This window comes from Euleptes europaea, chromosome 6, assembly GCF_029931775.1.
Source record: "Euleptes europaea isolate rEulEur1 chromosome 6, rEulEur1.hap1, whole genome shotgun sequence".
NCBI classification, from domain to species: Eukaryota; Metazoa; Chordata; class Lepidosauria; order Squamata; family Sphaerodactylidae; genus Euleptes; species Euleptes europaea.
In genome coordinates, this window is record NC_079317.1 from 4046860 (window position 1) to 4057886 (window position 11027).

General features: G+C 48.8%; 1 protein-coding gene across 1 annotated transcript in view; it reads right to left on the minus strand.

Moving 5' to 3' along the window:
- The window catches only part of LOC130478875 (zinc finger protein 665-like), a gene marked incomplete at its 3' end in the record, with an annotated part of 30629 nt that extends 25289 nt beyond the window's left edge, over positions 1–5340 (minus strand). The window contains exons 1-4 of the mRNA XM_056851118.1: positions 5259–5340; positions 3284–3535; positions 1717–1817; positions 441–1341 (exon numbers count right to left, since the gene is read on the minus strand). Of these exons, the coding sequence (XP_056707096.1) occupies positions 441–1341; positions 1717–1817; positions 3284–3535; positions 5259–5340 (1336 nt within the window). The remainder of the gene's footprint in view (positions 1–440; positions 1342–1716; positions 1818–3283; positions 3536–5258) is intronic.
- Between the last annotated feature and the right edge of the window lie 5687 nt (positions 5341–11027).

Here is an 11027-nt window from a genome sequence, read left to right on the forward strand (position 1 = left end):
TAATTCTGTGAATTTATTTAAGAACCCACTTTGTCTTCAGTAGCCTTTAACCAAACTTTAGTAGTTTCTGGTGAATCCTACAGTCTTACACAGCATTTTTCCACACTCCAGGCATTTATATGGCTACTCCCCTCTGTGAACCCTTTGATGATTAGTTAGGTTAGGGGGACAGCTGGGACAGCTGGGAACCTGTGTTAGGTCGCTACTCCAAGAGAAGCACTTTCCACCCTCCAAGCATTTATATGGCTCCTTCCCTGTGTGAACCTTTTGATGTTTAGTTAGGTTGCCATTGCAAGAGAAGCACTTTCCACATTCCAGGCATTTATATGGCTTCTCCCCTTTGGGAGCCCTTTGATGTTCAGTTAGGGCACCTTTCCGAGAGAAGCACTTTCCACACCCCAGGCATTTATATGGCTTCTCCCCTTTGTGAGCTTTTTGATGTCCAGTTAGGCTGCCTTTCCAAGAGAAGCACTTTCCACACTCCAGGCATTTATATGGCTTCTCCCCTGTGTGAACCTTTTGATGTTCAATTAGTTTGCCTTTCGAAGAGAAGCACTTTCCACACTCCAGGCATTTATATGGCTTCTCCCCTGTGTGAAGCCTTTGATGTTTAGTTAATTCGCCTTTCGAAGAGAAGCACTTTCCACACTCTAAGCATTTATATGGCTTCTCCCCTGTGTGAACCCTTTGATGTTGAGTTAGGTGCTCATTCCTAGAGAAGCACTTTCCACACTCCAGGCATTTATATGGCTTCTCCCCTGTGTGAAGCCTTTGATGTTTAGTTAATTCGCCTTTCGAAGAGAAGCACTTTCCACACTCTAAGCATTTATATGGCTTCTCCCCTGTGTGAACCCTTTGATGTTGAGTTAGGTGCTCATTCCTAGAGAAGCACTTTCCACACTCGAGGCATTTATATGGCTTCTCCCCTGTGTGAACCCTTTTATGTGCAGTTAATTTGTCACTCCGAGAGAAGCACTTTCCACACTCTAGACATTTATATGGCTTCTCCCCTGTGTGAACCCTTTGATGTTTAGTTAGGACGCCTTTCGAAGAGAAGCAGTTTCCACACTCCAGGCATTTATATGGCTTTTCCCCTGTGTGAACCTTTTGATGTTCAGTTAGATGGGCATTCAGAAAGAAGCACTTTCCACACTCCAGGCATTTATATGGCTTCTCCCCTGTGTGAACCCTTTGATGTTGAGTTAGGTTGCCTTTCCAAGAGAAACACTTTCCACACTCCAGGCATTTATATGGCTTCTCCTCTGTGTGAACCTTTTGATGTTCAGTTAGAGTGACATTTTGAGAGAAGCACTTTCCACACTCCAGGCATTTATATGGCTTCTCCCCTGTGTGAACCCTTTGATGTTGAGTTAGGTTGCCTTTCCGAGAGAAACACTTTCCACACTCCAGGCATTTATATGGCTTCTCCCTTATATGTATCCTTTCATCTCTTGTTAGTGCACTACTGCAATGGAAGCTCTTTCCACATTCCAAGCATTCATGTGTTTTCCAGCATGTTGTACCATTCTGACATGCTTTAACAGTACATTTGCAGCCAAATCTTATATCTTTCATGACACCCTTATGCCTTTTCTTTCTCTTCTTTGTTTCTTCTTGGGCTGAAACCTCTGGTGGTTTTCTGCTCTGAAAGCCAGCCAATTTCTTCCTCTGCTTCTCTTTTGCTTTTATTTTCCTTCTGCACCCTCGCCTTGGTACAGATTGATCCTCAGATTTCGCTTCCTCATGCAGATCTTTGTCTTGTCCCGTGACCACCCTTGCAGACTCCGTCTCCCTCACCATCTCTCTCCCTTCTGGAACTGCAAAAGAGAGACAGAAATATAAAAAGAATAAAATGTAGAAATATTAGTTAGCAGGTACAGTTCTTTTGTCTTCATGTAGGACTGGCTGCTTGCCCTTGCTCAACAGCACCCACACTGCAAAATGCACTGTGGTGGAGTGGTCACAGTTTCAGACTAGGATCTGGGAGACCCAGGTTCAAATCCCCACTCTGCCATGGAAGCTTAGTGGATGACTTTGGGTCAGTCACATCCAGTGCCCAACGTCAGTCCTCACAGCCTCCCTGGGTTTTCCTAACCCCCCACCCCCGCACTCACTGAATGGCCAAGGCGGGGAGGAGGCAGTCAGCCTAGGGGCCTCTGGGTGGGGAGGAGAACTGGGTACCCCTAGCAAGGCCTGAGGCTCTTTTCAGACTGTGAAAAGAAGGTCCCTTGGGGCCAAGAGTCGACCCTCGAGAGAGGCAGGGCTTGCAGGGGACGCGGCCCTAGCAACACAGCGAGGGGAAGCTGTAGAGCAGCCATCCTCTCCTGGAGTTGCCGCGACGATAAAGAACCTCCCAGGCCGAGGAAAGGCAGGAAGAGCAAGGGAGTTGTCAGGCCTGTATCTCAGTTGATTTGTTTTGGTTTCGTTTCTTTCACTGACCTGACCACTGACAAGACTCAAGGACAGTTATGCATACCAAAGTCCGTTTGAAGCTCTGGGAATAGCAGCTCTGTTTGTGTTCTGTAATCTCTTGCAATTTTCCTTGCTTTTATATTACCAAGTGCTAGACAGCAAGCTTCATTGCTGTCACCCTTCCTTTATGCTCTGTTAAACCTGTTTGATCAGTAAAACCATCTTCTTTGGACCTGACTGTCTCTGATGTGGTTTTTGGTTCTATTGGGCCAAGGGCTGACATTGTGACAGCAATCAATCATCAATTTTTTCAGCAGTCAGGCTGGATCCCAGGAGGGTTCGCCTGCCACTCGGATGGGAGCTAGGAGAGTGCTCTCCGAGTGAGTCAACCGTGGCTGGAGCCCCGTGTGGTTCACCCTGGGCCCGGCGGATCTGATCCCTGGGTAGCGGGTTCCTGCTGGAGCCCTGGAAGACCAGTCGTGGTCCCTTCCCTTGGGAACATCGTCTGACGACCCCGACTTCGTACGGGACGTGGTAGCTGACCTGCTTAGGACTAGCGTTGAAGTTAGTCGCTTAAACGGACTGGTTCAGACCCAGTGGCGACCTATAGCGAGAGTTCCCTGGATGTCCACCGCTGAGGATGCCAATACCTGTCTAGACCTCCAAGCCTTCGATCGGTTGGTGGATGATGCCCGACTGGCGGCTGAGGATTTACAAATACTGACTGATTTGTTGGATAAGCTTATTGCTCATGAGACTCCTCAACCCTATCCATGGTGCCGCGTCGCCCTGAAACTCGAGGCCGCCCAAGCTCTCGCGGACAGAGACGCAGCTGCAGCGGCTGAGGCAGAGGCTAAAGCTCAAGTCGTACGGGAAAAGGAGCAGCAGTTGGCTGTGGAACGGGCACGGACAGGCGTGTGCCCCAAAGACTCCGGGCGAAGCGGCCCTTTGTGGGGGCCAACATTTTCCCCGGTTTTTGCTCCGTCTCGCACCGTCCAACGCGCGCGCCGCCTCGCAGAACAGCTTCGGGGTTCCGACGATTCTGACGAGGAGGACTTGTATGGAGACAGCTCCCAATGGGCCACGGGTTTTCGGGCCAGCAGAGCACATCGTACAGGTGGACCTGAGGAAGAGGTGCACCTATTGCGAGCTCAAAACCGGGAGTTACACGATCGTGTAGACCGTCTCCAGGATCAAATGGAACGCTTATTTAAAGAAAACGAGCAATTGCAGCGGGCGCTGACGACTCCGGCGCAGCCCATTCTTCCTGGGCCCGCAGCACCGGTTCACCTGCCAGGCCAGCCGGTTGTGCCAGCTCAACCACCCGCTAATCTACCGGCTCAACCCCTGGTCCCCGGAGCGCCAGTTGTACCGGCTCCCGGGGCACCCGTACAACCGGGACAACCCATACCCGGCCCATGGAAGCAACCTCGGCTGAAAACGACCTATGATGGCTCACTCGAGACTCTACCCTGTTTCCTACATCAAGTGGACAGTTACATGCAAGAACAGGGACAATTTTTTCCCACAGAGGATAGCCGGGTTCGTTTTGTAGCTTCTTTATTGACGGGGAAAGCAGCCGACTGGATGGTCCTCCAATTTGACACTCGGTCCCGTTCTATCTGCTCCCTCAACAATTTTATGTCTGCCATGCGGAGGCGGTTTGAGGATCCCTTTATGGGGGAATGAGCCAAAGCAGAACTTCTACAAATCAGACAGGGATCTTCTCCAGTCCGAGAGTTTGCAGATGAATTCCAGAGACTAGCCAGTAGAATCGTGGACTGGCCTGAGGCCACCCTAATTCATTATTTCAGGGAAGCTTTACACCCCGACATTCTGAACTGGTCGTATATGCGGGGTGATCCCGACACCTTAGAGAATTAGATTTTACTGGCTGAGGAGGTGGAAAGCCGCCGGAGTTTCATTTCCCTGGTCCGGCAGCGAAACAGGGATAAGAGCGCCCAGAAGCCCCAGTCCAAAGCACCGCTCCCCAGCCTGCGTAAACCCACACGACTGCCTCAGGATCGTGAAACAAGGTTCCAGAGGGGAGCTTGCCTCGTTTGCGGTGAACTGGGCCACTTTGCAGCAACTTGTCCCCAACGCCCGGAGACTTCTCGCTCCAGCATGCCGCCCCAAGCTCGAGGGAGACCTCAACGCAGAGGCACCGCGGCCACCCGCAGCACAGCGCCGGGAAGACCCACACCCTCTGCACTTCACGTTGAGGAATCAGCTAACCTGTCTGCATCAAGTGACCCCGCAGGGTCCCGGATTACAAGTGCCCCAATGGGGGACAACTCTCCTTCTTCTGAAGAGGACAATCAATGGAATTCTCCAGCTTTGAACCTGGAAACCCCTCTTGACCTGTCAAAAAACGGATTCGGTCTGTGGTGAGTGGAGCGTCGCCACCGACTCCTGCAAAATCTCCTGCGAAACCTAAAGCTCCCGTTAAGGTGAGTGAAGTGGAAACCACTGTTTATGTGGACGCAGTGTTGCAGCACTACAAAGGGGGACCCTAACTGCCTGTCAAGGCACTTATTGACTCTAGCTGCGGTCGCACTTTAATTAGTGAGGCCACCTTTGCAGCACTCAAAGTCAAGTCCGAGGCTTTACCAGCTCCCGTCCAATTTGCCCAAATGGATGGGAGCCATTTTAAGGGGGGTCCAGTTGATCATCGCACAAGGGGAGTAGCGATAGGTATTGGTTCTCATTGGGAACAAATAGACTTTATCATAGCTCCCATCCGATTTGAAGTTGTCTCAGGGATTAATTGGCTGAAAGGTCATAGTCCCTATATAGACTGGGAAACTGATACTATCACCTTCGCCAATCCCAGGTGTGCACAGCACCGACAGGAACTCGCGGTGGTGCCTCCACCCGCTCCGGCGTTGACCTCCGGTGCCTCATCGCCACCGCCTTTACCCGAAGCATACCGAGACTTTGCAGATGTCTTTGACATTAAAGAATGCGATGCCTTGCCCCCCCACCGTACCACAGACTGTGCAATTGAGGTGGTAAAAGACTGCACACTGACTAAGAGCAAGATTTACCCCATGAGCGTTTCCGAACGCGCTGTATGACGTGACTTTTTGGATAAAAATCTTGCTCGAGGGCTCATTCGGCAATCGAACGCTCCCAACTCAGCCCCTGCGTTCTTTGTCCGGAAAAAGGAGGGTGACCTGCGTTTATGCGTTGACTTCTGAAAGCTTAACGCAGTTACCCAAGCCAACGCCTACCCCATACCGCTGATTTCGGATATTTTGGGGCAATTGCAGGAGGGACGCGTATTCTCCAAGTTGGACTTAGTGGAAGCTTATTATCGCGTCCGTATCCGCGAGGGGGATGAACCCCTCACTGCCTTCTCTAGTTGTTTTGGAATGTATGAATTTCTTGTGATGCCGTTCGGGTTAAAAGGGGCCCCGGGGGTCTTCATGCAACTCATCAACGAAATCCTCCATGATTTATTGTACCGCTGCGTGGTAGTTTATTTGGATGACATTCTTATTTATTCAAAAACCATGGAGGAACATGTTACTCTGGTCCGAGAAGTTTTGCAACGTCTGCGTAACCACCAGCTCTATGCAAAGCTGGCTAAATGCGAATTTCACCAAGAGAAAATGACTTTCTTGGGGTACATAATTTCTCATCGTGGCCTTAGCATGGACCCCGCTAAAGTCCAATCGGTACTTGACTGGACTTCACCCTCCACCCGCAAACAAGTACAGCAATTTCTGGGTTTTGCTAATTTTTCTGCGGATTCATTCCTAACTTTGCTCAAGTGGCGCTGCCAATCACTGACCTCCTAAAGACGAAGGGTAAAGGGGTTTCCGCTACGTTACCCTCTGCCAAAATACTGTGGACGGATCAATGCCAAGCCGCCTTTGTAGCCCTCAAACGGTTTTTCACTTCTGAACCCGTGCTACAGCACCCAGATCCGAACCAAATGTTCATTGTACAGGTCAATACGTCCGATGTAGCCATGGGGGGGGGCCTTCTCCAGAGAGGTCCAGATGGTCTCCTTCACCCCTGTGCCTACTTTTCAAAAAAGTTTGTGCATTCCCAATTGAACTGGCCCATTTGGGAAAAGGAGGCATCAGCCGTCCACCATGCTCTTACTCTGTGGAGGCAATTCCTGGAGGGATCCAGGGTCCCCATTGAAGTTTGGACCGATCACAAAAATCTAGCTGCCCTCACGGGGATCATTAATTGTCCGCAAAACAACAGCGTTGGGCGGACTTCTTTGCTCAATTTCGTTTTGTTCTTAAACATGTGCCTGGGAAACAGAACGTACTTGCTGATGCCCTATCCAGGTGTCCTCAATACCCAGTGAAACTTGATCGGCCGACAGACTCTTTATTCACGCCGGCGCAAAGGGGGGCCCTGCCCATGCTGGCCGTGCAGACCCGGTCCCAAACTCAACCCCAGCATGAAAACCGCACAGTGGCCGACAAACCAGTTAACCCGACCCAACCGGCCACCTCGCCAGCCCCCCTTGCGCCATCTATCTCCAGCACCCCGCAGCAATTGGTCTCTCCCCCCCCCACACCACCAGTTCCTGGTCCTTCTGCTCCCGCGAAAGGGGGGGGGGTTATCGTCTCCGATTCCTTCCTGGACTCCCTTTGGGCTCAGTGCTTGGCCGAACGCACTGCTCAAACCCTGCCCCAAGGTGTAATTGAGCAAGGTGGTTGTTGGTACAAGGATTCGAAATTGTACGTGCCTAAGATGCTTCGAAGAGAAGTCCTGCACTTGGCCCATGGAGCTAAAACCGTAGGACACTTTGGGTTCTTAAAAACCCTTCACTTGTTGCGCAGACAGTTTTGGTGGGGGGGAATGCGTTCTGATGTAGACTCCTTCGTTCGCAGTTGCCCTATTTGTGCCACAGCCAAGCGGTCGCAAGGCAAGCCCCCAGGACTACTGCAACCGCTGGAAATTCCCAGCAAACCCTGGGAAGTAATTGCCATGGATTTCATGACGGATCTCCCACTTAGCGGGAGTAAAACTGTACTGTGGGTTATTACTGACTTGTTTTCCAAACAAGTACATATAGTTCCGTGTGCGGGGATCCCCTCCGCCCCGAAGTTGGCCCGCCTCTTTGTGTCATATGTCTTCCGGCTGCATTCGTTTCCGCGCAAGATAATCTGCGACCGCGGGAGTAGTTTTGTTGCTAAATTTTGGAAAGCTTTTCTCAAGTTAGTGGGGGTGGAGCAAGGATTGTCTAGTGCTTACCATCCCCAAACGGATGGGCAAACTGAACGTGTCAATGCTGTATTGGAATGCTATTTGCGTTGTTATGTCAATTACCACCAAGATGACTGGGTAGAACTGTTGCCTTTCGCAGAATATGCTTACAATAATGCTGTACATCAATCTACTGGCTTCAGCCCTTTCTATGCTGTGTATGGTCAGGACTTCAGTCCTATTGCCCCTATGGAAGGGTCCGAGGGGGAGGGGGATCCTGATGTCGCCTCATGGGCACATGCCCTCCGTACTACATGGCCCTGGCTGGTTAGCAACCTGGACCGGGCCAAGCGCAAATATAAAGCGCAAGCTGATAAGCATCGCTCCCCCAGTAAGGACTTTCAAGTTGGGGACTTAGTGTATCTTTCCACCAGAAATCTGCGCTCCACTCGCCCTTGCCACAAACTCAGTGCCAAATACATTGGCCCATATCCTATCGCCCGAATCATTAACCCTGTCACTGACTCTCCCCAAAACCTTGAGGCGTATCCACCCCGTCTTCCATGTCAGTCTTCTTAAGCCTCATATCGCCTCCTCGGAATGGCACCCGGATCCGCCTCCCGAGCAACCCGTGATGGTGGGAGGGGAAGAACATTTCGAAGTATCCAAGATCCTGGATTCACGTTTACACCATGGATCCCTGCAATACCTAGTTCGCTGGAAGCACTTCCCCCCTGCCTATGACAAGTGGGTGCGTGCACGAGATGTTTCCGCCCCCCACTTAGTTAACGCCTTTCACACCGCCTACCCGGACAAGCCATCCCCCTTGCAAGATGGGAGGGGGCCTTAAGGAGGGCAGGATGTCAGGCCTGTATCTCAGTTGATTTGTTTTGGTTTCGTTTCTTTCACTGACCTGACCACTGACAAGACTCAAGGACAGTTATGCATACCAAAGTCCGTTTGAAGCTCTGGGAATAGCAGCTCTGTTTGTGTTCTGTAATCTCTTGCAATTTTCCTTGCTTTTATATTACCAAGTGCTAGACAGCAAGCTTCATTGCTGTCACCCTTCCTTTATGCTCTGTTAAACCTGTTTGATCAGTAAAACCATCTTCTTTGGACCTGACTGTCTCTGATGTGGTTTTTGGTTCGATTGGGCCAAGGGCTGACAGGAGTGTACATGCTGGATTTACAGGGAGAGGACTAGGGGGGTAAAGGGGGCAGTTGCTGGATGCACGAAGAGGAAGATGGCTGGAAGGTCTGAGGCGTTTGTCTGGACTGAGGAGGTTTGCCCCATTCTGAGGCCTGGCAGCTGCTCCTGACCACAGCAGAAGGAAATCTGAACACCCTGGAAAAACACACACAGTGGGGTGCAACACAGCTCTGTTCTAGGTCTGGTACTTTGCATTATTTCTATAAATGATCTGGATGAAGGTGTGGAGGGACTACTCATTAAATCTGCAGATGACACCAAATTGGGAGGAGCAGCGAACACCCCGGAAGATAGAGATGGAATTCAGCAAGATCTGAACACACTGGGAAAGTGGGCAGATGTGAACAAGATGCAATTCAACCAGGTTGAGACAGGCGATGCAGCGGCAAAAGAGGCTAATGCGATCTTGGGGTGCATCAACAGAGGCATTACATCCAAATCGCAAGAAGTCATAGTTCCGTTGTACTTAGCATCGGCAATCGTAAACCACTTCTGACTGTCCATCACCTTGAAAACCCTATGAAATTAAACAATCCAAAATGAAAAAAGGTATAGTGCTGGAAGATGGTACCCCCAGGTCCGAGGGCTCTCAGTCAGCTTCGGGGGGAAGAGTGGACGACAAGTCCAAGTAGCATTCCTAACGACGCAACTGGACTAAAGCCGAAAGGACATTCAGTTGTTGACATGAATGGTGCAAAAGCAAAGTCCAAAGTTGTTCAAAGCATGGGAGGTGAGAAGCATGAATCAAGGTAAACTTGAAATCATAAAACGAGAAATCGAACGTTTCAACATTTGAATCTTGAGAGTGAGTGAACTAAAGGAATCTGAATTAGGACATTTTCAGTCAGAAAATTACAAAGTGTTTTACTCGTGGAATGACAAAAAGCAGACCAAACGGAGTTGCTTTAACAGTGAGCCGAGATGTAGCACAGGCAGTAAGGGGCCGTAATGCAACGTCTGACTGAATAATATCAATTAGACTTCAGGGAAAGCCCAGCAACATCACCATTATTCAACTTAATGCCCCAAATACACATGCTGATGAGGAAGAGACGGAAAGCTTTTATGCAAGTGTCCAGGAAGAAACTGATCTCACACCTGAATAAGATGTGCTGATAATCACAGGTGACTGGAATGCCAAAGTAGGAAACAAAGCAGAATCAAATATCGTTGGCAGATTTGGGCTAGGAGCATGAAATGAAGCAGGAGAGCGAACATTGTATATATGGACATCACCGGATGGCCAATATAGAAATAGATGACATAATTGTAAGCAGAAGATGAAGAAGCTCTTTTCTCTCTGCTAGAGTAAGACCAGGAGCCAACTGTGGTACAGACCATGAATTATTCATTTCAAAAATTAGAATAAACCTGAAGAAAAATACCAAAACATTCATAATGCCAAAATACAAGCTCAGCAACACTCCTGAAGAGTTTAAAGGCCAGGTAAAGAACAGATTTGCATTACTCAGTTCAAGTGAATGAGAACCCCAAGAACTATGGGTTGCAACAAGAGATATTACCAAGGAAGAATGCACCAACATTATTCCTATAGCTCAAAAGAAATGAAAAGCCTTGATGGATGACAGAGAAAACTTTTAACATTGCTAAAAATAGAAGAGAAGCAAAAGTAAAAGGAGACAGAAAAAGAATCAAAAGTCTGAATGCACTGTTCCAGCGACACACACGTAGAGACAAAGGAAACTATTATAATAACCAGTGTAATGAAAAAGAAAAGAAAAACCTAAAAGGAAGAACAAGAGATCTGCTCCACAAGATCCAAGAAATCAAAGGGAAATCTAAAGCTAAAAAATCAACATGAAAATACATTAACTGAAGAGGACAAAATAAAGAAAAAGTGGGAATAATACAATGAAGAAGTATACAGAAGAAATGAAAGGATGACAGATATCTTCCAAGAAGAATCTTCGGAAGAAAAGCCTGCAGTTTTAGAAAGTTAAGTGAAAGCCGCACTGAGAGCGCTTGGGAGAAACAAAACACCAGTAGCAGATGGGAAGTCAATAGAGCTATTCCAAGCCACAGAAATGGAGTGCATCAAAATCTTGTAAAGAATATGACAACAAATATGGAAAACAAAATAATGGCCTACACTCTGGAAATGGCCAATTTACATTCCAGTTCCAAAAAAAGGAAACGTCAAAGAATGCAGCAACTGTCGGACCATCACATTAATTTTTCACGTGAGTATAGTGACACTCAAAATCTTACA